The sequence below is a fragment of the Macaca mulatta genome, chromosome 4 (genome assembly GCF_049350105.2).
Source record: "Macaca mulatta isolate MMU2019108-1 chromosome 4, T2T-MMU8v2.0, whole genome shotgun sequence".
In the NCBI taxonomy this organism is placed as follows: domain Eukaryota; kingdom Metazoa; phylum Chordata; class Mammalia; order Primates; family Cercopithecidae; genus Macaca; species Macaca mulatta.
This window is the reverse complement of record NC_133409.1, coordinates 102,248,569-102,273,491: the sequence shown is the minus strand read 5'-3', so window position 1 is coordinate 102,273,491 and position 24,923 is coordinate 102,248,569. Positions and strand designations below refer to the sequence as shown.

The window sequence follows — 24,923 nt, the reverse complement described above, 5'->3', positions numbered from 1 at the left end:
AATAATTCTAAGACAACTGAACTTCCACATGCAACACAATAAATTTGGACCCCTATCATATAAAAAAAAAAAGAGCTCAAAATAGGTCAAAGATTTAATGTAAGAGGTAAAACTATAAAACTCCTGGAAAGAAACATAGGTAAAAAATTTCAAGACCTATGATTAAGGCAATAGTTTTTAGCAATATGACACCAAAAGCACAAGTAATAAAAGCAAAAAATAGATAAATTGGAGTTTATCAAAATTAAGAACTTTTGTGCATCAAAGGACACTATCAAGAAAACGAAGAGCTAACTCGCAGAATGACATAAAAATATTGGCAGATCATTTATCTGATAAGCATCTAGTATCCCGAATATGAAAGATCTCTTTCAACTCCATAATAAAAAGACAACCCAATTATAAAATGGGCTAAGGATATTGTAGGGTAGCAGAATATGCCACCCCAAAATACGACACTTTGGCATAATAATTACTTTGAGCTGAAGGCAACTGAAAAGAAGCAGATACAAGAAAAGCTCTCCTCCTTCTCACTATTTGGAAAATAAATTTACAGAGATATTTCTCCTCCCCTCTCTATCAGGGACAAATGTTTATCACCAGAGACAACTTGAGACCCGAATCAGCCTGAAGAGGGCATCAGAACAAAATGCCTAACAAACTTGACTAATTAGCCTTGAACTGCCATTATTTTCTCATATATTTGCCAACTTAGAGAGTCAAAGTCCTTTTCCTTTGTCTTGTGACTTCTCTAAAAATTTATTGTTCCTTTGCTAAGATGCCACCTAAGCCCATGTTCTAATCAAGCCTCTGAGTTACTCATCCTGAGCGCTCCCATGAGTAAGCATGATGCATGTGCTAATAACTTCTGTTTATTCCTTTTAATTTGTCTTTGGTCAGTCCAGTGTTCACAGCCCCAGCTAGAGAGTCTAGGAGCATAGTAGGAAAAAAGAATTCTTCCTCCTCTACAACATAAATAGACATTTCTCTAAAGAAGATATACAAATGATCAATACACACATGAAAAGATGTTAAACATTGTTAGTCATCAGGGAAATGCATATCAATGTCATAATGAAATACCACTTCATGCTCATTAGAATGATATAATAAATAATGAAATGAAAAATAACAAGTGTTGGGAGGATAAAGAGAACTTGAAACCCTATGTATTGCTGGTGGCAATGTAAAATAACGTAGCTGCTATGGAAAAGCTTGGCAGTTCCTCAAAAGTTAAACATCGACTTACAGATGACCCAGAGTTCTATTCCAAATAGAATTGAGGATATATGTTCATATGAAAACTCATATATGATAATAAAAATTTATTATGTGTAACAGAAACAACATAAGTGTTCATCAACTGATGAATGGATAAACAAAATGTGATATATCCATAAAATGAAATATATTCAGCCATAAAAATGAAGTACTGATACATACTTTAATATGGATAAACCTAGAAAATGTTATGCTAATTAGTAAAAGAAGCCAGGCACAAAAAGCTATAAGGGTAAGGGGAAATTGAAAGAGACTGCATTTCTTTTTGGGGTGATGGAAATATTATGAAATTAGATAATAGTGATGGTTTTGCAATGCTGTAAATATACTAAGAATCATTGAATTGTATACTTTAAGTTGTTAAAATAGTGAATTTAAATGTTAAGTGAATTTTATCTCAATAAAAAATTTTTCAAAAGAAATAAAATACCTATAAAATTATATTTCACATTAATGCTTTACCCATCATTTCAATAGGGTAGGTGGTAGGCTATTTACTAGACCTGAATTGCATCATTAGGACTTCAGGCTATAAAAGAGAAAAGGGCTTTATTAGTTATCAAAGCAAAATGAACCTGCAGAAATTCCTGATCAAATAAATGGTCAAACAATTTGAAGAAATTGTCTGAGTTAGTCATTTTGCTAAAATGGTAGATTAACTCTTAGATTCAGTGGTGATAAGATTTTAATTGGGATGCCACTTGACTGGTACAGCTCTAGCACCTTGAGTTCTCATGTAAGCAAAATGAAGCCCAACATAAACAATAAAATGAAACTGGAGACTTTACCAATCAGAAATTGCCAACTAACAGATTCTAACTAGAGACTTTATTAAGTAGAGATCAACAACTAACCTCTATTTAGGGTCTTTCTATTCTGATCAACCAAATATATTTTGTTGTACTTCTCTATCAGCCAATAGAAGTTCATGGTCCATACTGCTGTGCTGGAGCTCTCTGAACCTCTTCTGTTTCCAACTGGTACCTGATTAATGGATCATTCTTCACTTAATAAACTCTGTTAAACTTGCATAATCATAGCTCACTGTAGGCTCAAACTCTAGGGCTCAAGCAATCCTCCTGTCTCAGCCTCTCATGTAGCTTTTACTACAGGCATGTGCCACCACACCCAGCTAACTTTTTAATTTTTCTAGAGATGGGGCCTCACTATGCTGCCCAGGCTGGCCTCAAATTCCTGGCCTCAAGTGATCCTACCGCCTCAGTTGCTGGGAGTATATGGGTAAGTCATTGCACCCAGCTCAACTCTGTTAAATTAATTTTGTCTAAAGCTTTTCTTTTAACAGTGATCTTCTTGCAAAATGCACATATTTCTGAATTGCAAGTATCTTCCCACTTCTTCGATAAAAAGTTAATAGGTCTGCTGTGCACTGTAAAACACATTCGAATAAGTAACCCAGGAAGCACAGGGCTCCTGATGGCAATGATGACAGAGCCCTGCCAGCACACATAGTTCAAATTCAAGTCCTGCTAAGGTTTTTAGATCTAACTTGGGTTCTGTGATCTGAAAAATGTTATAGCTACACCTCTAAGAAGCAATTAAGGGAAATTTGGAATAAGTGGGGAAAAGTAATCTTAGTTCTTATCAATCAATAAAAACTTCAAAAAGGCAGCAAAAGGATCCCCCTTCCCAAATCTGCATCCTTCATCTCCTTCTCAATAGCAAAGACCTGTAGATTACAAGGAAAATTGGGAAACACTGCTTTGCTGCTTCTGAAGCACTTGTTTCTGGTGTCTCTAGCTCTTTTCCTTGAATATTCCTAGAAAGAGACTATAAAGGAATAGAAGGATGGAAGAGATCAACCGGGGAGGCAGGGTATAAGGGCATGTGAGAGAAAGCTACACTAGTTCCCTCAGAATAATTTCTTAAGTAAAAGCAAAGCCACAGCTTTGTTAGGAAACAACAGCTTTGTAAAAAATAAATGGAGTAAATGGCAGCGAATTTATAAAAGAATATAGATAAAACTAAGAATTAATAAAGATAAAATATGCATAAGACAACCTTTATATTGTGGTGTAAAATGGTAAGTAAAATAAAGGAAATAAAACTTTATGTAACTCTTTATTGTAACAAATAGTTTCTGTTGTTCTAATTTCTCTTTCCATAGCTGCTGTGGATACTTTATGCTAAAACTTTCCATATTTAACTTTCTGGGGTTTAATTACCAATAATTAAAAATTTTCTGCTTCATAAACAAAAATAAGGAGTTTTGGGGTTAAAAAATGAGACATTAATCTCAGTCTCTGTGAAAGTGCCTACCAATCAGTCGGCAGCTTTGTTATCCTAAAGATGCCAAACAGTTGTTAATTAAGTACTTGATGAATTCTTAACTTTGCACAGTTAAGTCTTGATCTCAGGGTGGGTAATGGCCAAGGAAGTTGTTCAACTTAATATTACTTTTAAAGTGCTTTTCCCTTGTTCCCTTCTGGGTTAGTGGCCTCATTATTTAGTAAACTGCCTCACATAGAAACCTGGGTGATATGGTTTGACTGTCTTCCTACCCAAGTCTCATCTTGAATTCCCATGTGTTGTGGGACGGCCTGGTGGGAGGTAATTGAATCATGGGGGCTGGTCTCTCCTGTGCTGTTCTTGTGGTAGTGAATAAGTCTCATGAGATCTGATGGTTTTATAAGGGGGAGTTTCCCCAAACAAGCTCTCTCTTTGCCGGCTGCCATCCATGTAAGATATGACTTGCTCCTCCTTGTCTTCCACCATGATTGTGAGGCCTCCCCAGCCATGCTGAACTGTAAGTTCATGAAACCTCTTTCTTTTGTAAATTGCCCACTCTCAGGTATGTCTTGATCAGCAGTATAAAAACAAACTAATACAGTAAATTGCTACCAGTAGAGTGGAGTGCTGCGGAAAAGACACCTGAAAATGAGGAATCAACTTTGGAACTGGGTAACAGGCCCAGGTTGGAACAGTTTGGAGGTCTCAGAAGATGATGGGAAAATGTGGGCTGCGGTGGTCTCAGGTAGAGATGAGGAACTTCTTGAGAATTAGAGTGAAGGTGACTCTTGTTACATTTTAGCAAGGAGACTAGTGGCATTTTGCCCCTGCCCCAGAGATTTGTGGAACTTTGAACTTGAGAAAGATGATTTAAGGTATCTGGTGGAAGAAATTTCTAAGCAGCTAAACATTCAAGAGGTAACATGGGTGCTGTTAAAGCCAATCAGTTTTAAAACAGAAACAGAGCATAAAAGTTTGGAAAATTTGCAGCCTGACAATGTGATAGAAAAGAAAATCCCATTTTCTGAGGAGAAATTCAAGCCGGCTGCATAAATTTGCATAAGTAATGAGGAGCTGAATGTTAATCACCAACACAATGGGGAAAATGTCTCCAGGACACGTCAGAGATCTTTGTAGCAGCCCCTCTCATTGCATACCAGAGGTTTATGGGGGGAAAAAGTGGTTTCATGGGTCAAGTCCAGGGTCCCTCTGCTGTGTGCAGTCTAGGGACCTGGTGCCCAGTGTTCCAGCTGCTCCAGTTGTGACTCAAAGGGGCCAAAGTACAGCTCGGTCTGTTGCTTCAGAGGGTGGAAGTCCCAAACCTTGGCAGCTTACATGTGGTGCTGAGCCACAGACGCCAAGAATTGAGGTTTGGGAACCTCCACACAGATTTCAGAGATGTATAGAAACACCTGGATGCCCAGGCAGAAGTTTGCTGCAGGGGCAGGGCTCTCATGGAGAACCTTTGCTAGGGCAGTGCAGGGCAGTGCAGAAGGGAAATGTGGGGTGGGGGCCCCGATGCAGAGTCCCTACTGGGGCACCACCAAGTGGAGCTATGAGAAGGCCACTGTCCTCCAGACCTCAGAATGGTAGATCCACTGACAGCTTGCACCATGGGCCTGGAAAAGTCACAGACACTCCAACACCAGCCTGTGAAAGCAGTCAGGAGGGGGTCTATAACCCTGCAAAGCTAACGGGGTGGAGCTGCTCAAGGACCACTGGAGCCCACCTCTTTTTTTTTTTTTTTTTTTTTTGGAGATGGAGTCTCACTCTGTCACAGGGCTGGAATGTAGTGGCGTGATCTTGGCTCACTGCAACCCCTGCCTCCTAGGTTCAAGCAATTCTCCTGCCTCAGCCTCCCAAGCAGCTGGGACTATAGGCACGTGCGACCATGACCAGTTAATTTTCGTATTTTTAGTAGAGATGGGGTTTCACCATCTGGCCAGAATGGTCTTGATCTCTTGACCTTGTGATCTGCCTGCCTTGGCCTCCCAAAGTGTTGGGATTACAGGCATGAGCCACTGTGCCCGACCCGGGAGCCCACCTCTTGTATCATGTGTGACCTGGATATGAGACACGGTGTCAAAGGAGATCATTTTGGAGCTTTAAAATTTGACTATCCAACTGGATTTCAGACTTGCATGGGGCTTGTAGCCCCTCTGTTTTGGCCAATTTCTCCCATTTGGAATGGCTGTATTTACCCAAAGCCTGTACACCCATTGTATCTAGGAAGTAACTAACTTGCTTTTGATTTTACAGGCTCATAGGTGAAAAAGACTTGCCTTGTCTCAGATGAGACTCTGGACTGTGGACTTTTGAGTTAATGCTGAAATGAGTTAAGACTTTGGGGGACTGTTGGGAAGGCATGATTGGTTTTGAAATGCGAAGATGAGATTTGGGAGGGTCCAGGGGCAGAATGAAATGATTTGGTTTTGCCCCCACCCAAATTTTATCTTGAATTCCCACATGTTGTGGGAGAGATGCAATGGGAGGTAACTGAATCATGCGGGCAGGTCTCTCCTGTGCTGTTCTTGTGATAGTGAATAAGTCTCACAAGATCTGATGGTTTTATAAGGGGGAGTTTCCCTGCACAAGCTCTTCCTTTGCCTGCTGCCATCCATGTAAGATATGACTTGCTCCTCCTTGTCTTCCACCATGATTGTGAGGCCTCCCCAGCCATGTGGAACTAAGTAAGTCCATTAAACCTCTTTTTCTTGTAAATTGCCCAGTCTCGGGTATGTCTTTATCAGCAGTGTGAAAACGGAATAATACACTGTGCAACCACTGTCTTGGTCGTCTCATCTATAAAAATCCCCACTTGTGTGGATTCTAACTGAAAATTTGCCTTCTCCTCTTCCTTTCTACCCTAACCTCATGCTCTCAACTTTTTTTTCTTTTGTTTTTTTGAGACAGAGACTCATTGTCGCCCAGGGCTGGAGTGTAGTGGTGCAATCTTGGCTCACAGCAACCTCCTCCTCCTGGGTTCAAGTGATTCTCCCACCTCAGCCTCCTGAGTAGCTGAGACTACAGGTACATGCCACCATGCCTTGCTAAGTTTTGCAATTCTTTTGTAGAGATGGGGTTTCACCATGCTGGCCATGGCTGGTCTTGAATTCCTAACCTCAAGTGATCTGCCTGCCTTGGCCTCACAAAGTGCTGGGATTACAGGCATGAGCCACCATGCCCAGCCAACTTTTTTTCCTTTTCTTAACCTACAGTCTGTCTGCCAGATACTAATATTCTCATCACTGTGCCTTCCAATCCCCTTAACTCATTTTAGACTGTGCTACTACCAGTGATTGTTCTGAAACTTGTTAAAAAACAAAAGTTTTATCCTGGTGATAAGGGCAACATCACCAAAGTATAAATTCCTTAGAACAGCAAATAAGGCCTTTCTAATCCTGCACAGAAGAGAATAGGAAAATTAATTCCTTTACTTCGATAATGATAATATACACACATTGTGAGATTTTATGTCATTATGTCGTATTAATAGACTTACCAAATCAGTTCTAAAAAAGCTTGTTTCTTCCTTTGGGAATTTTATTCAGATTTATTTACTCTGTCTCCCCCTTCCCACAGCAAAATAGAGGCTATCAAATGTTTCATATCTAAGAACGGAGGGCAGTCCGCTGGGCTGGAGTGCTACTTGCTTATGGCCTCAGCACCTGGGCCAACAGGCACAAGCCATGTTTAGGGTCCCAGGGCAATAATGACAGTCCCTTTCACCCTCAAACCTTTATTCCTGGTTTGGAAATAAATTATGTATCATCCTAGGCAAAAGTTAGTTTAAAAGAGATTCGTAGTTTTCTACTAAATATCCTTCATAAGAATTAAATTGAAACCGTTTATTTTATAGCTAAATATGAAAACTGTCCTCTTAAGCACTGTTTTAAAATAATGCATAGAAAGATGTAAATAGAAAAATATCTAGATTTAATAGGTATTTTTATCATTGTTATCTGTTAGAAACCATTTCTTAAAACTAAGTTATTTCATACCGTGAACTCACCAAAGTCAGAGAACATTAAGTGCCTAAATTTCCTGCTCTCTCACAAACACCAGAAGATGAGGTGGAAAGACCAGAGGAAAATGAGTTTAGAGAACCCAAGTCTAAGCACAAAAGGTATTTTCCTTAGAAACTGTGTAATTTAATTAATGCTACTAGTACTGCTTAGTGGCAAATTCTTCATTCAAAAGGCCATTTTCAGATTGATTTGAACTTATTAAACTATTTTAAAAACTTTTTATATATGAAAATATCAATACAGCTATTTAAAAGAAAATGTGTTCCAGGTCGGGTGTGGTGGCTCATGCCTGTAATCCCACCACTTTGGGAGGCTAGGGCAGGCGTATCACCTGAGGTCAGGAGTTCTAGACCAGCCTGGCCAACATGGTGAAACCCCGTCTCTACTAAAAACTATAAAAATTAGCCAGGCATGGTGGAAGGCACCTGCAATCTCAGCTACTTGGGAGGCTGAGGCAGGAGAATCACTTGAACCCGGGAGGTGGAGGTTGCAGTGAGCCAAGAATGCACCATTGCACTCTGTCTCAAAAAAAAAAAAAAAAAAAAAGAAAAGAAAATGTGTTCTACATCCCAAAACTCAGATATTTAAATCAATTTCTGGAACACAATATTTTTAATGGTGTATTTCTAAAACATTTTAATTAGAATTTATATTAATTTACTTCTTGCATGTGTGTTTGGCTGGCAGAAGTGAATGATGGTTAAGAATTAATTCAGGTAACAAGGAAAGGATGACATCAAGAAAGCCTTAGAGATGGGTTTGATTTAGATAGGTGGAGGTGGTAAGCAAAGGTGGAAAACTGCCAGTAAGTTTGGGAAACAGTGATTAGCTTAGTTTTGCTAAACACAGAGTGTATATAGAAAAATTATACATTTTGCTATTCCAAAAACATGTTGTTTTTGTGTCATCTAATTTCACGGAGCAATAGTTAAGTCTTTATTTCCAGTGATATGTTCTTTCCCAGAGTGAATGACAGTATTGATATATTAATAGAAGTTTAAAATACAGAAATGAAATCTATTTAAACCTTATAGAAAATATAGTGTGAGTAGTTCCAATTTTTTTAAATAGTGAGCAGAAGTAATAGGATTTTAAAACGAACTTTTACTTACACAATAGAAAATTGCCCAATCTTTCTGGTAAGAAAAAAAGTTATTACTTGGTAAGACAATCAGAAAATTTGGGCAAGAAATATGATAAGATAGATAAAATGATCAATGTTATGATGTGCTTTTGATAAATCATTTTCATAATTTTACAAATATGGAAGTATAAATATTAATTAAAATATTTAAAAATTTTTAAAGGTCATAATCATTATCAAATATAAAGTCAATGGAATCTGCATTTTGGTAACTTTTGCATCTTGCTTAGTTTTTGCATCTTGCTTATTTACTCTCTCTCCCCCTTCCCACAGCAAAATAGAGGCTATCAAATGTTTTCATACCTAAGAATGGAGGGCAGCCCCCTGGGCTGGAGTGCTATTTGCTTAAATTTCTTCAATTCAGAGGAATAAGTACACCGTTGGCAGCAAAGTTAGCAAAATGCACTCTACTCTACACACTTGGAAACTGGCAAACTGCCTGCGCTGCCCTGGGCTCTGACTGCTACATACCAAAGGTGCACTTGGTGGAACGCCTGCTGACCAGGTTGCTGGAGCTACTTTCGGTTGCCAGTTGGCTCCACCAGTCAACTTTTTCTCTCCAGCATTCCACTGAAGATCTCCCCTAAAATCAACCATGCAAAACAAGCAAACAAACAAAAAAACACAAGTCAGAAAAAATGGCGTGTGGCTCCTTAGATTATTTTACTCGGGTTTAAAAGCAGTTTGTTTGAGTCAAATGTTATAGTAATAAGAACAGCAATTAAAACTTACAGAGGAATCTTGCCATGCTGTATCTAAGAAAGCTTAAAAGCATTTGAAAAAATATCATTTAGAGTTTGGACCTCAGTAAATACAGGAATTTCCTATCCTCTATAAAGAAAAGTATGTCAGAAAATCCAACTGAATTCATTTGTTATTAAAAATGCAAATAAATATATCATATATACTGTACACTTATATTTTGTTGAATTTAAGATGCATTGATGATGGCACTTTCTGGATCTTAGAATGTTTCATACAACTGTATCATGACTGCAACCTGCCTTACAGTGATCGTAAGACACCATCCACTGAAAAATATGTCTCAATTTCAATGACAAAATATACATAAAAAAATATATTGCTTACCATTTTTACTATCCTTCCTTACAATTAATACTTCATGAAAGACTTTTTAAAATTCATGTTAGCTAGAACTATGGTAATGAATCTAGAATTTAATGCTATTAAAATATTCAAGCCACAATTCCCAAATATTTCTAGATATAACTTAGTGACAATCTCACAGATTGAAATAGATTATTCCTTTTCATTGCAAAGCAACAGTTTGGAGCTTCCAGTAAAATAACAACAAAAATCTGTGATGAAATAAAAAAATCAATTGTGAAATTATCTAGCATGAGAATAATTACTCCAATGAGTAAAATGGTTGATAGTCTCAAATGAATACAAATATACTGTCAAAAGGAAATCACATAATTTCCAAACACTTACTTTTTTGATGTGGTACCAGAAATTCCAAGATCTATAAATGGATAAAAGAAAAAAGAATGTAAATCCCTATATTCAGCTTATATGATAGGACATTTAAAAGATCAAAGAATCAGAAGTCTATAAAAACGTCCTTATTTTGCCTAGGAATGACTGCATTCAGTTATATAGAAAACAAACTATATTAGGAAATATTTTCATAAATTAAAGATTTTCTTTTATTTCATGTTAGACTTAAGGATCCATTTTAATGTCAACTGGTGTCCAGAAAAGAGCAAACATACCAGGTTTGATGTTGCTATTTTAGAAAGGCTGCTATCTGGGGACTTGGTTAGTAAATTGTTCTCTATACTGGGATAAAAGTTTCCCTAAATGATAAAGGTGGATCGCTGTGCCTACACTGTTTGTACAAATGATATTGCTTATGCTGAATATCCACTTTCGTTCTGCAAGTCTGAAATTTTGGTACATGCCAGGCAGAAAGTGCCTACATGATCACTGCCCAATAAAGACTCTGGGTGTGGAGTCTCTAAAGGTCTTCTTTAGGCATAAACACCTCACACATGCTGCTGCATTTTTGTTCCTGGGTGAAGAGTATGTTCTTCTCCTCAAGGGAGAGACAGAGCATAAGGAAGTCTGCATGTGGATTCTTCTAGACTCTGTTTGTCTTTTCCCCTTATCATCAGCCGTGTATCCTTCCTCTGCTTCCGTAATAAATCTCAGCTGTGAGTACAATGATGTGCTGAGTCCCACGTGTCCTTCTAGTGGCTCTGTGAATCCCTTGACATAGTCGGCTTAATCAGTCTGCTCTAATGTCAATTCATTTATTACTTCAGAAAATATTTATTGAGCATCTACATATGCCAGGCACCGTTTTAGGTACTTGGAACATGTTAGTAAAGAAAACAGTCGGAGAGTCCTATCCTGGAGAAACTTGTGTTCTGATGGTGTCAGACAGATGACAAAACAATAAAAAAGTAAATGATATAGGCTGCTAGAAGGCGATATGGAAAGCTTACGGAAAAAATGAAAAATAAGGGCAGAGTAAGTGGGGTTGAAGGGGTAGGATAAGCATGGGGCTAGAGAATATTACACAGGGAACTTGGGGAAGGATTCATAGAGGTGAGACTTGGGAAAAGCTGAGCAGAGATCTGGGTGAGAGCTTTCTAGGCAGAGGGAACAGCCAGGACAACAGCCCTAATCAGATGAATAATCAATGTATTAGAGGATGAAGTTAATATTTATTTCTTACCAAATCTTGGCATTACAAAAGAGAATAAGGTATATTTTAACTGAACACCAAATATAAAAATGATTACCCATAATTTTAGTTTTTTTTTAAAAGACAAAATTTATTTTAAAATTTATTTTTCAATTAGACTATAAAACTAAATCTCTATGTATTAAATGATTAAAAAGCTAAACCAAGTATTTATGCCTGTTCATGTGAAAAAGCAAAAGAAAGCAGAAGTGTATCTTACACATGTATATATGAATCCCTTGTCAAATTTTGTGGCAGACAGGAATGAGCACCTCAGGGCCTGGGCCTCTGTTGCAAGCTAGGTCTCCTGGGAGGAAGGCTCTGGGATGGAGATTAGCATGCAGGAAATTTATTTTGAAAGGGAAGAGAGGAAACTGTGATTGGGCAAGACTGCAATGCAGTCTTAATAGAAGCCTCAGCTAACACTGAAAAATGTTTTATAAAAACATTTTTATTGAGATATAATTCACATACCATAAAATTCACCCCTTTAAAGTGCATAATTCAATGGTTTTAGTTTATTCACAGTGTTAATATAGAACTTTTTTTGTCACAACAAAAAGAAACCCTGTACCGATTAGCAGTCACTCCTCTTCCTCTCCACTTCCCTCAGCCCCTTGAAGGCCCAGTCTACTTCCTGTCTCTATGCATTTGTCTATTCTGGACATTTCATATAAATGGAATCGTATATGAAAATACATAGTCTTTTGTGTCGGACTTCTTTCACTTGGCTTGTTTTCACAGTAAATCCAGTTGTAGCATGTATTAATACTTCATTTCTTTTTATTGCCAAATAATATTTCATCGTGTAGATATATCATGTTTTGTTTGTCCATTCATCAAGTGATGAACATTAGGGTTGTCTACTTTTTGGCTATTATGAATAACGATACTATAAGCATTCGTGTACAAATTTTTGTGTGCATGCACATTTTCATTTCCACTCCATACACCTAGGAGTGGAAATGCTGAGTCATACGATAATCTATGTTTAACATTTTGAGTAACTATCAGACTTCTTTCTATAGCAGCTAAACCATGTCACATTTTTACCAGCAATGTCTGTGGGTTTCAAGTTTTCCATTTCCTCATCAATACTGGTTATATGTCTTTTTAATTATCTCCATCCTAATGGGTATAAAGTGATATCTTATTTGGTTTTGATTTGCATTTCACTGATGAATAATGTGCATATTGGTCATTTGTACATATTCTTTGGAGAATACAGGTGCTTGGGTCAAAAGGTCTATTCAAAAAATATGTTTGCCATTTAAAAAACTGCATTATTTGTTTTTTCATTATTGAATTGTAAAAGTTCTTTATTCTGAGTACAAGTCTCTTTTCTGATAAATAATTTGCAAATGTTTTCTCCCATTCTACGGTTTGTCCTTTCACTTTCTTACTGGTATTGTCTACAGCACAAAAGTATTTTGATATATTCCTATTTATCTATTTTTTCTTTTGTTTCTTGTACTTTTGGTGTCATATCTAAGAACCAAACATAACCTAATCTAAGGTCATAAGGATTTACTCCTATGTTTTCTTCTAAATGTTGTATAGATTTAGCTCTTACATTTGGTTGTATGACCTATTATGAATTAATTTTTTTGGTATAAGGGTAAAATTTCATTCTTTTTCATGAAGTTATTTAGTCTTTTCCCAATATTTTTCTCCTGAAAAGAATGTCTTTTCCCTCACTGAATGGTCTTGGTATCCTTGTCAAAAATCATTTGACAATATATGTGGGTTTATTTCTGAGATCTTTATTCTATACCTTTGGTCTCTAAGTCTATCCTTATACCAGTACCATTTGTCCTGATTATTGTAGCTTTGTAGAAGTTTTGAAATTGGAAACACAATTGATTCAAATTTTTTCTTTTTCAAGATTGTTTGGCCATCACTCTAGCAGGTTAGCTTCTTTCAGCTGGGATCATTCTCAAAGGTGGTTGACAGCTGAGGGCTGTGTGTTGGTAGCACTCTCAGCAGCTGGAGGTATGAGTCCTTTATTTCTGAAAGGGGATACATTATAGTATGCAGAAAAAACAATCACTTAGTGAGATGAAATTTTAGTGTAGGAGGAAATATTCAAATAACCTCTCCCTGGGTGTTATAAAAGTATTTTCATGGTTGCTAAAACCACAGGGAAGGAATGGAAAACAAAATGTATGTCCACAGGGAAATTCACAGGTAAAGAAGTCTGTATCAGTGATCTGCTAAACTTTTGATACTGCCTTGAATATTACATATCTACAGTGGTAAACCCATTCACATGAATACAAAATTCAGAATTAGGAGCAAAGGTCGATCTTTATAATAGCTGCCCTCCTCCCTAGGACTCTCTCCTTCACCGACTCAGCTCCAGTCACTCAACTCCTGGATGTCCCTTGAATCTGCCAGGCAAATTTCTGCCTCAAAGCCTTTGCACTGACTATTTCATTTTCCTGCAGATGTCCTTCTTTAGATCATCTTTAGTTTACCCCTTTACCTTCAAAATCTTTGCTCAAATTTTACCTTCTTATTGAAGCTTGCTTTAACTCCTACCCTGCAGCACTCCCAGCTCTCCTTTGTCTGTTCCGTTTTTCTCCATGGAACTTATGATCTAACATGCTATACAATTTATTTATTTTAAAGTTTGTGTCTGCCCTTCCCAAGTGCCATAAGTACAGACATTTTTATCTGTTTTGCTTACTGGTTTATCTCTAGAGCCTGGAATAATGCTTGGTACTCAATAAATATTTGTTGAACAAATGACTGAAACTCAGTTGGATACTCAATTTATAAAGATACTGTGCTTCATGTAAGTTCTCTATGTTCTTATTTCCAAATGAAATGGAAAGTTAAGTGCTTATTACACATAATACACTTGGTTTCATACTTGTATATGCTCCCTAATTATACCTTTAATACTTTAGATTACAATGACATGGGTATTGCTCATGAGCCAATGGTATAGGAACTGTTTGCCTTTCAAGGACCTGCACTGGGTAAAGCACTAAGTATTTCTATTCCCTCCCTGCTATACTCACCCGTAAGAGACTCCAGAAACAAAACATATGAGATGAGAGAGAGAGAGAGAGAGAGAGAGACAAAAAACAATTCACATATGCTTCAGTTAAAAAAAAAAAAAAACTAGATTACTCACTGCCTACTAAGCTGGCAAGAGAAGAATCAAGATCACTTCCAAGTGCTTTGCTGGCTGCCATCGCAGGACTGGGTGGTACCATTGAGACAGGTGCAGGCTGCCCAGCTGGTGCCATGGTTGGCATCAAAAGATCACCTAGACCATCAAACACTGGAAATCAAATGGACTAGGTTCAGAATAATTGAAAACAAAAAAAGCTCATATGCAAAATTAAAGCAAAACTGTCTTTCGATAAACTATGGAAACAAGTGAATACACAATCTTATAAAAGAAGGCATGTAATTCACACTTTCCATGACTGTAACACCAAGAAGAACATGTCGACATATGTCTGCTCATAAAGTATGAAAATACTAATGAACATGAACAAGGATGGAAAAAAATCTGTATAATGTATAGGAATGAACACAGACTTTGCAGCCAGAACTGGGCTTCAATTCAGCTGCATGCCTTACTGGCTATATGACTTTAAGAAAATTACTCTCTGAGCTTTTTAGTTTTCTCATCTGTAAATGGGGAGAGTATGACCAATACATGGCTTTGTTATAAATATTAAATTAGGTGATATATGTCATGTGTTTATTATAATGCTTGCTTTATATGGGCACTCAATATTGCCATTGTTGCTCTTATTCAAGAAAACAGCAAAAAGACTTCTAATGTGCTTTATGGCGAAGTCTAAATAATTTACTCTGAAAACCTAAAATGTTTACTTTAAAAATAATTCTTAAATGAGAAAATAATGCATCTCTTAGTTTCCTACGAAATTAGGAAACAAAACATCTGATATAACAGTCAGCATCTAGTAATAGGCATCTGAAAAAGTTGATCACATTTTAGAAGTAATAATTTTGATTTTTTTTCTCTAATTAGAACAATCATTTCTGGTTGTAACTCTAAGGGCATAAGTAAATTAAATACTATTTTAAATATCAGGGATCAAATGCATCATTGATGGCTCCTGATCACCAAATAAGTTACTAATTGTTCAGTTCCTAGAATACAGAAAGTCCATTCAAAATGCAGACACATAGCATTTGCATAAGACATTGCTAATATGTTATCTATGTCAAAAACTTTGTAGTTATAAAATTTTATCAAAAAACTATGCATATCTACCACAACAACTACTATACAATAATTTTAAAGTGAAAAAGGACAGCATTCAACTAGGCACTGGCAATAGAAGCAACCAAATTGTCAGGCAGAGGATTTATTTGGGGTGTTTCTGAAACACATTTAATTGCCGAAAACTCACCAATTGAAAATTTGTAGTAAGGACCCAGCATGGGAAGAGTAGAATGGAAGAGAATACAAACAAAATGACAGCAGTGATGAAAGGTTAAAGGCAGGCAAAGAATACTATTTGTGTCTCAACTTCATAAAACTGAGGGCCATGCAGGCTTCAGAGGATGTAAGCAACAGCAGTGGGAGTGTTCACATATTCAAACACTGTACAAAGATTTAGTACAAAGTATTTGTTTTTCTTTAACCAGCTCTAAACCATGTGCATGTAAGCTCAGGCAAATAGATAGTGTGCAGATTAAGTTAGATTTCTGCTAAAAATAAGCAGAAACAGAGAAAGGATTGCAGGTTATTCTTATGGATACCAATATGTACTGTAAATTTTTTTTTTTTTTTTTTTTTTTTTTTGAGATGGAGTCTCGCTCTGTCGCCCAGGCTGGAGTGCAGTGGTGCGATCTCGGCTCACTGCAAGCTCCGCCTCCCGGGTTCACGCCATTCTCCTGCCTCAGCCTCCCGAGTAGCTGGGACTACAGGCGCCCACAACCGCGCCCGGCTAATTTTTTGTATTTTTAGTAGAGACGGGGTTTCACCGTGGTCTCGATCTCCTGACCTTGTGATCCGCCCGCCTCGGCCTCCCAAAGTGCTGGGATTACAGGCGTGAGCCACCGCGCCCGGCCCCCTGTACTGTAAATTTTAATTTAAGTTACTGAATGAGAGATTTATTAATGTTTTATAAACCAAATTATCACTCAATATTTGCTTGTTGTAAATTTCCTGATAGCATACTAACCTTAGGTAGTGTTTATTATTATTATTATTATTACCAGGACACATGAAAAGAATGTTGGAAAGTCACTGCCTCACCTGATGGATCAAAGGAGCTGCTGCTGGAAGTTGAAGGCGTTGTCCCAAAAGCTGCCTCAAAATTGGGCTGTAGCAGGTTATTCTGAGCTGGAGTCACTGGAGACGGGGAAGGGGCCATGAAAGAACCCCCAAATCCTGAAAAAAATGTTCCAAAAAAACATAAGCAGAAATAACATAAAGGTGGGTAAAGACCATAAAAACAGAATTTAAAAAGTTACAGAAAAGTGAAAAGGAATTGATTGCATGTTGATTAGCAGTGAGTGAAACAGAGTAGCTCTAAAAAGTTGTTCAAGCATAATATTTTGATATCTGATATGCATTAATGAGAGATTTAATTAGAAATAAGATAGCACACAAGTATACCCTTATTAGGAGGAAACTATAGCAAGTAAATCTATTATTACAATGGAGTATATAAAACAGAGAAGGTATCACTAGGGTTAAAATTCAGATACTGAAATTTTATGTTTCTTCAAATCATAATATCTGGTTTCAGAAAATGTTTACTGCAAATTATAATAAAATGCAAATACAAATCATAAAAATACACATCAAATCTTTAACATCTATCATACATGTTCTAGCCCCACTGCTGTTACCACCAGTGCAGATCCCTACAACACTGCTCTCTGGATTCATGAACAGTCATAGAGTGGGATGCAATCCTGTCTCTAGTCTAGATCTCCTCCAATCTAGTCTCCACAGTGCAGCCAGAGTGATCTTTCCAAGTGGAAAATGTTGACAAAGTTACTTCTCCAAAATCTTCTATCAGCTTCCCACAGTTTTTCAATTCATATAATTTGAATTCCTTTGGATAGTGATCAGGTCCTTCTGTCTCTACCCACTGGCCCCTGCAGCAAGGCAGGCTGCAGCTGTGATCCACCACTAGCAGTGTCAGAGGCCTGCTCTGGGAGGAATTCCTTGCCCTCACACTGCTACCCACTACCAGCTGCACCCCACCCACATCCCCATATACATGCCGAGTATTCTCAGCACTTGGTACATGGCCCCATGCTACTCTCATTACATGTATTTATCCCCACTGCCCTGACTCCAACCCCAAGATGGCTTTATGAGGCCAGGAACTGTGTCTTCTTTTCATGTTTTTTCCACTAATATCCTGCATAGTACCTAAAACACTGAATTAATGCTTATTAAATGAAGGACACTTTTGAATATAAAAGGTGAGGACAAATCAAAGACTACTGTAAAGTAATCCAACCTCAGATTAACTATTTATCCTTTGATGGTTAGAAGCAAAACATTTCTCTCAATCAACAAACAGAAACAGAAGCAGAGATCACTCTGTATTGCTGCTGAACAAAAATATACAACCTGTGAAGGAAGTGATTTCTTAACAAGACACTGGATGATGTTCTATTATAAAAGAATTTATTACTACCAGAAGTCATTCCTTTTTACAGCTTAAGTATATATTCCTTTCAAATCCAGTCACATTGTCTCTTCTTCACAAACTGCTTGCAAAAACAATGTTTCAGAAAACATTCTTAAGTTTACATTTCATAGAATCAATATATAATTTTGAAAATGATTTCCACTAAAATTCTCTACTATTTTCTAAAGAAGGTGGCAATGCTGTTCAAGTTATATTATTCCTAGAAATTGACAGTGATGTGGGTTTAGGCTTTCCTCATATGTGTATGAAAAAATTTTAATTTAGAAAAAAAGTTACTTATTAGATGATCTTTACAGTTCATGATGGCTACTTTAAGTGATTTTAGTATTTGAATGGCATAAGTATCATGTAACTTTCTTTACTGGAGAAGACATTCTCTAAATCAGTAAGAGCTTAGCCCAGCAAAGGTAGGTTAAAAGTAATTATTTTTGTGAATGTGACCATTTTGATTTTAGGAAGATTGGTAGCTGTATTAATGTTGATTTTTAAGAAACATTATCCTGCACCTCAAGTTGGAGTGTGTCTGGTTAATTTAGGCAACTGTTGCCTAAATTATATTGTGATTCTCTTTCTATAGGTGAACGTAGAGACAATCAGACTCTTGACTTCTTAAAACTTGGCCACGGAAAGGACAATTTATTTTAGAATCACAGCAGATTAGTGTTGGAAAGGGCCTCAGGATCATCTGATTCAGTCCTGTCATCTCATGGCTAGAAGAAATGACTCAAAGAGAAGTTAACACACTGGTAAGATTCAGCAAAAAGAGGAAAAAGAGTGCATTTACCTAGGACACTCTGCTTAGTGCTATTTCCACTTTATGCTAAGATCACATCTATAGGTGAACCAATAAAGCTGTTCACTGAAAAAAACATAGTGCCTTCTCTAAGAAAATTAAAGGTAAAGCCAATATTGGCTTGGGGTTCACCAAGTGCCAGGCACTGTTCCTTTTTTAGGGTGAACCATATGAACGACACGAATGACTGATATTTGACTGTTTTGATCCTAGAAAACCAGCAGTTTTAAACGGTTCAATCTAAAACACACATTAGCTTATCTAATCTTTATAACAACCCCATGAAGTTCAAAGATGAGAAAGCTGAGGTCAGAGATGTTAAATAATTTGTATGAAGGCAAATGGTGGATCCAGGATTCCACACAGGAATTCTCCAGAGTCTGGACTCTTTGTCACTGTACCACACAGCCTCTTTCCCACATCCAGAAAAAATGCTGTAGTGGTAACCTTCCTATACATTTATAAAATTTTCGAGATCTGGCAGGATGACTTTTTCCCATTATACTTGGTTCTTATGAAGTAAGTGTCCTCACAAGCCTAGAATAATTAAACAGCTATTAGGTGATATAAAATGACCAACTGATTATGTCAAAAAATTGCTATAATGAAGAACTAAACAGGAACATTACAGACATTAATGAAGAGTTTGAGGAATTCCTCCTGGTAACTAACTGAAAAGTTTTAAGGCCCTGGAATAGAGTTAATAGGAAAATCTAAACAACTAATCTTTCTATGTGGTTCTAATTTATATTAAGAAAGATGTTTACACGGGTACAGTGGCTAATGCCAGTAATCCCAGCACTTGGGGAGAGGTTGTGGCAGAGGATCATTTAAAACCAGGAGTTTGAGACCAGCCTGGTCAATATAGCAGACCTCATTTTATATATATATATATAAATAAAAGCCAGGGGGCATGATGGCACATGCCTGTAGTCCCAGCTGCTCAGGAGGCTGAAGTGGGAGGATTGCTTTAGCTCATCAGTTCTAAAGGCTGCAGTGAGCTATGTTCACACCAGTGCCCTCCAATTTATGTAACAGAGGGTGACCTTGTTGCTTAAAAAAATAAAAATAAAAACAAAAAGAAAGGTGCTCTATGGAATGGAATTGGAAACAGGGTAAGGCTTTTGTGTGTCCTGTAGTCATATATGAACTGTCCTACATTATAACTGAAGAGCCAACTGTTTTCAGGTACTCAAGCATCTGTTGACACACTGCTTTTTAATCACAAATGATTAGTCTTATGAATGTATTGTTCTAAAGGGGAGTAGCCTAGACACTTAATGAAGTTCTATTGATTCAGATATAACAAATCTGACTGGCATAGTCTACTTGGTCTATATAACACATCATATCGTTTCAGTTGTAAGAGTACAATTTTTTTTTTTTTTTTTGAGATGTCTGTCTCGGTCTGTCACCAGGCTGGAGTGCAATAGCACCATCTCGACTCACCGCAATCTCCACCTCCTGGGTTCAAGGCATTCTCCTGCCTCAGCCTCCCAAGTAGCTGGGATTACAGGTGCATGCCACCACACCCAGGTAGTTTTTGTATTTTTAGTAGTGACGGGGTTTCACCATGTTGGCCAGGACAGTCTCAATCTCCTGGCCTCGTGATCCACCTGCCTCGGCCTCCCAAAGTGCTGGGATTATAGGTGTGAGCCACTGTGCCTGGCCGCAAGAGTACAATTTTAAAACTATTGCTACAGACACTCCCACACAGGATGATAGAATTGATCCTCTGTAGACCTTTACCCTTTAGAGGAAATTTTTACTTTTTAATTCCACACTGGGCATGTTTGTATTTTAAATTCAGTTCAAGGACTTCTGTGACTCATTTTAAGCAATTAATGTGGTTAAGAGAACAAATGCAAAACTACAAAGAGCCTCATAGGCTGGACCATATAGTCCCCTGTCTTTGCAACTAAAGATAGGATGTGAAATACTCTTATACTAGTACAGATTTATGGTGCAGTCACCCTAAAATTGTGTCTATTATGGAAAAACATGGTTGTCCTGCTTGATGCCAACCTCAGATATTAGGCATATTCCTCAACACACCTAACTTCCTTAACAGTCCATTTTTACCTTTGTCATCCAGTAATCTGCCTCTAGCTTTCAAACATATATATTTTCAATTGGTATATTTTGAGCAGAGTTTGACAGCTTTAAGCTTCACTGTATGAAATACTTACTTTTATTATTTAAAAACTTAACTTTCAAGTTTTTATTCAGATGCTACCTGAGATATGGATAATATCTGTATCCTACCAGTAATCTCAATGGCTTAGAGAGAATTACTCATTGTTGCTATGGATTCTCCTCTCTGCTTCCCCCTCTCCCCATTACTCCCTTTCTTCATCATTTTGAGAATGATTTTTCTAGTCCGGCCTCATTGGAAGTTGTCTCCTCCAGAATTTTTTATCATTTCACTATATTGCATGCACCAAACACCTTAAAATTTTTACTCAAGGGGTAGAAGACGACTAAGGCAATATTTCAAGTGCTGTTTAATTCTGGAATTGCTATTATCTGACAGTTCTAGAACTGAATTTGAATAAAGAAGAATAATAGTTTTTATGACAGATAGTTTCATTTTCAAGAGACTATCCACTTAGTCTTTGTTTTCAAGTTTCAAAATACATACCAATTTTTAATAAAGCCTTCTCCTCAATTTTAAAATGGTTCTTAATTTTTAGTTTAAAATCTCTAAAATCATTTTAACATTTAATTATATCATATATTTACTGCCTTATCTTTATGATTCACATGTAAATACATTCCCTCAAAAAAATGTAATCTTAGCCATGGGGTAAGAGTCCTTAGTCCAGTGACCAAGGTTCCCTTTGAACAGTCTAAACCTCCCATGACAGTGTCTGCATATTATTATTTTTTCATTCTTTCTCAAAACAGTTTTATTACTAACAGACAATCACAGGATTTTAGAGAATCTGTTTCTCTCTTCTTTCTCTCTGATTCTGATCATATTTGTGGGCTTGTTAACCATGACTAGGCTCACTTATTTATTTATTTTTAAAAAAATCCTCTTAGTTTCAATAGACTCTGGACTTAGCTGATTCTTCCCCCAAATAAACACAGACACAACTATAATACAAATGCTAAGCTTCACTGCAAATTACTATACACAGTGCCCCCAAATATTTGTCCTACTTAATATGCATTAAACAAAAAATGTATGAGAATTGTGAAAACTCAGGAACAGCCAACTGTCAGCTAGGTTACGTATATAAATGTGACGGTGGTTTTATATTGTGTTTATTAGCAGAAAGTTTTTCATTTTACATTTTTCTTTTTTTTTTGGCTAGGAAAGCTGCTCCTAGTTCGCAGGATAGAATTATATTAATATTCCATGATGTTCTTTAGTGAGAACATGACTTCCTTATGCTTTGATACTTGAACAAGTGTGAGAAATCTTTTTCTATAAGAAAACAGGGAAGTATGAAAAATTAGCCCCCCAAATTAAGCCCTACAGAAATTAAAAGTAAGTTAAAATTTCTTACACTAGGTTTTTTTTTTTTTTTTTCTTGTAGAGACTAGGGTTTCACCATGTTGGCCAGGCTAGCTCGAACTCCTGACTTCAAGTGATCTGCCCATCTCGGCCTCCCAAAGTGATGGGATTATGATTGTGAGACACTGTGCCAAAGCCCTTATATCAGGATATAAGGTGAAATAATAGTTTACATTGTGCCAAATAAATCAGGCACTGACATATGTATACATTAAATTACAAGAATTGTTTTGAAAGCAAATGAGACATTAAAACTCATCTATACTGATTTACATTGAATATTAATTTATTTAAATAGAAAAGAAGAAAGTGTACACAATATATAACTTTTCCTATCACTGAAAGAGTCACAAGAAGATGCAGTAGAAGAAATGGAAAGTGTACAGTAAATGAGACCTATGTAGATGATATTGGGTACTTTCATTGCTGATTTTCTCCTCTTTTTTACCCCATTTTAATAAGACTTCAAAATGGACAACACAACTGAATCATTTTATTTTTTGTAAAGTGAACTAACATACTTTTGTTGTACACTTCCCCTGCTGGACCTGTCCATGCAAGCTGTGCAGTTGTGGCACAGGTATGTGCAGTTACACCTGGCAGCAGGTGACAAACCCCTTCAGGCTTGTTCTAGATGTGTTTTTAGATCTTCTTATGGACCCCAGGGTCAAACCTCTTGGCTCTGTTACTGACCTCTGACTTGGAATTGAATGGGAACACTCCTTTTTCCCACAGGCTTTGGCCTTTCAGCTCAAGTTTCTAGTGTCCTGGGCTCTTTTGGAAACACAATATCTCAGGTTCTAGCCTTGGAGGGCATAGAGAGGCCACAATGCAGGAGGACCCTGGAGTAGACAGTGCGGCTGTGCAGCACTGGAGATGGTCAACAGTGGCTGACCGCTCTGCCAGGCTCCTGTCTGGTAGGCTTCAAATCCCCATTTGAGATCTGTGGCAGGGGATGGGTTACCCAGGAGAGAAAGAAAGAATTCACAGGTTTCTGTGAAAGGCCAGAGCATTTGATTTTATGGGCCGTTTTAACCTTAACTATAACTTCAAAGCGAAATGTTTGTAATCGCTAATCTCATTTTAAAGTTAACAAGGTCATGATCCCTCAAATAGCTATGAAAACTATGCTATTTCTGTGGCATATTAAAATCTTATTGCTGAACCCCCAAAATGTGTATGAAGTTTAGTGGTTTAGTAAGAGTTTGAAAGTTTCTGTAGCCAATTTGAAGCTTATATAAGAATATCTAGGCCTGGAGAAAAGCCAGGCAAACGAGTGGTTTATTTCACCAAGTAACCAGCTGTGGTTTGTGTTAAGTATACTGCCTCTTATTATCTCTGCAACTTCCAAAGTTCTCAGCAATATCATGGTGGGTCCCTGGTTCTTCAATGTTAAGGAAAATACCTAGTGGTAGTCACTGGTATGAGTGGTTTCAGCACACAAAACTGTCATGTTTGATCAAGGTAGTCTGGAAAGGATGGGAAAGACACTAGAGAACTATTGCCCCTGGGAAAGACTGTTAAATAGCCAGTCTGAATTACCCATGGAAGGAAAGGCTAACAGCTGGGCTATGACTACCTGCTTCAGCTTCCTGAGGAAAGATTTGACCTCAACTCAAACTTCTTACAACTCTGAAGGCTGATGAGGATCCTTTAGGATCTGCCATTACTCACTACTAATCCAAGAATAAATGTTCCTTAGCTTGCTGCACCTGGTGCCAGGACTGTTTATTGTATAACTTGTAATTTTATGGGCTATATCCATACTAAAAAAGGGAACTATTCATATGCTCTATCAAGGTCTACATGGCTAGCACTAGCACAGTATTTAAGATGTAAGACTTCAGACATGCATGGCAGCTTCCCAGTGGTGATGTGACCTATGCTCTTGTCAGTCCCTTGTCAACCTTAGGACCAAAATTCATCCCTTTTGGTGACTGTGGAGGGACCTCAGAATCTGCATCTGAGTGAATGAGTGCTCTGTGATACTACTGTTGTGCTTCCTGTTACGTACTCTTCTAAGTAAAATCAGAGTAAGATAAGCCAACAATGTCTTGTGAGTTTGACTAATAATCTGAACTTAAACTTACTACTGTGGTCTTGCAACTGGTCTTTCATAATGCTTTGCTTATGAAAATAATAATTTCTAGGTCAAGGCTATCACTAAGCACAACTTTGTCTTGCTCCCAAGGAAGACCGATACTTGGCTTTTACCATTTTTGAGTCCTTGAACTGTTTCCTTTTATCATATATATACTACCTGGGCCACAAGCAGTAATCCTAGGCAAACTGTACCAATCTATTTCACACTATGACCCTGTTGAACTGAGATCACCCCATGTGCTTTCACATAGAAAAATGATCAGCTTGTTAAAAAAAAAAAAAAAAAAAAAAAAGGTGGTCTATGTAATAGCACTTTTGACCCAATGGTAGGAGTCTATAACAGTTTCTCGTGGAGTGATTCATAAATTATGAAACCTATTTTCAAACATCATGGTACATTTCCCCACAAATTCCTTTAAAAAA

The 24,923-nt window shown here is 37.3% G+C and overlaps 1 protein-coding gene across 30 annotated transcripts in view; it reads right to left on the bottom strand.

The window, feature by feature from the left end:
• Nucleotides 1–24,923, bottom strand: part of SNAP91 (synaptosome associated protein 91) — a 166,195-nt gene that overhangs the window by 12,533 nt on the left and 128,739 nt on the right. For 24 of the 30 annotated variants that reach the window (XM_077998352.1, XM_015136764.3, XM_077998357.1 and 21 more), the window contains 4 exon segments: nucleotides 16,665–16,799; nucleotides 14,556–14,705; nucleotides 10,156–10,186; nucleotides 9,172–9,283 (listed from right to left, as the gene is read on the bottom strand). In XM_077998352.1, coding sequence (XP_077854478.1) covers nucleotides 9,172–9,283; nucleotides 10,156–10,186; nucleotides 14,556–14,705; nucleotides 16,665–16,799 — 428 coding nt within the window. 30 annotated transcript variants of the gene reach the window in all.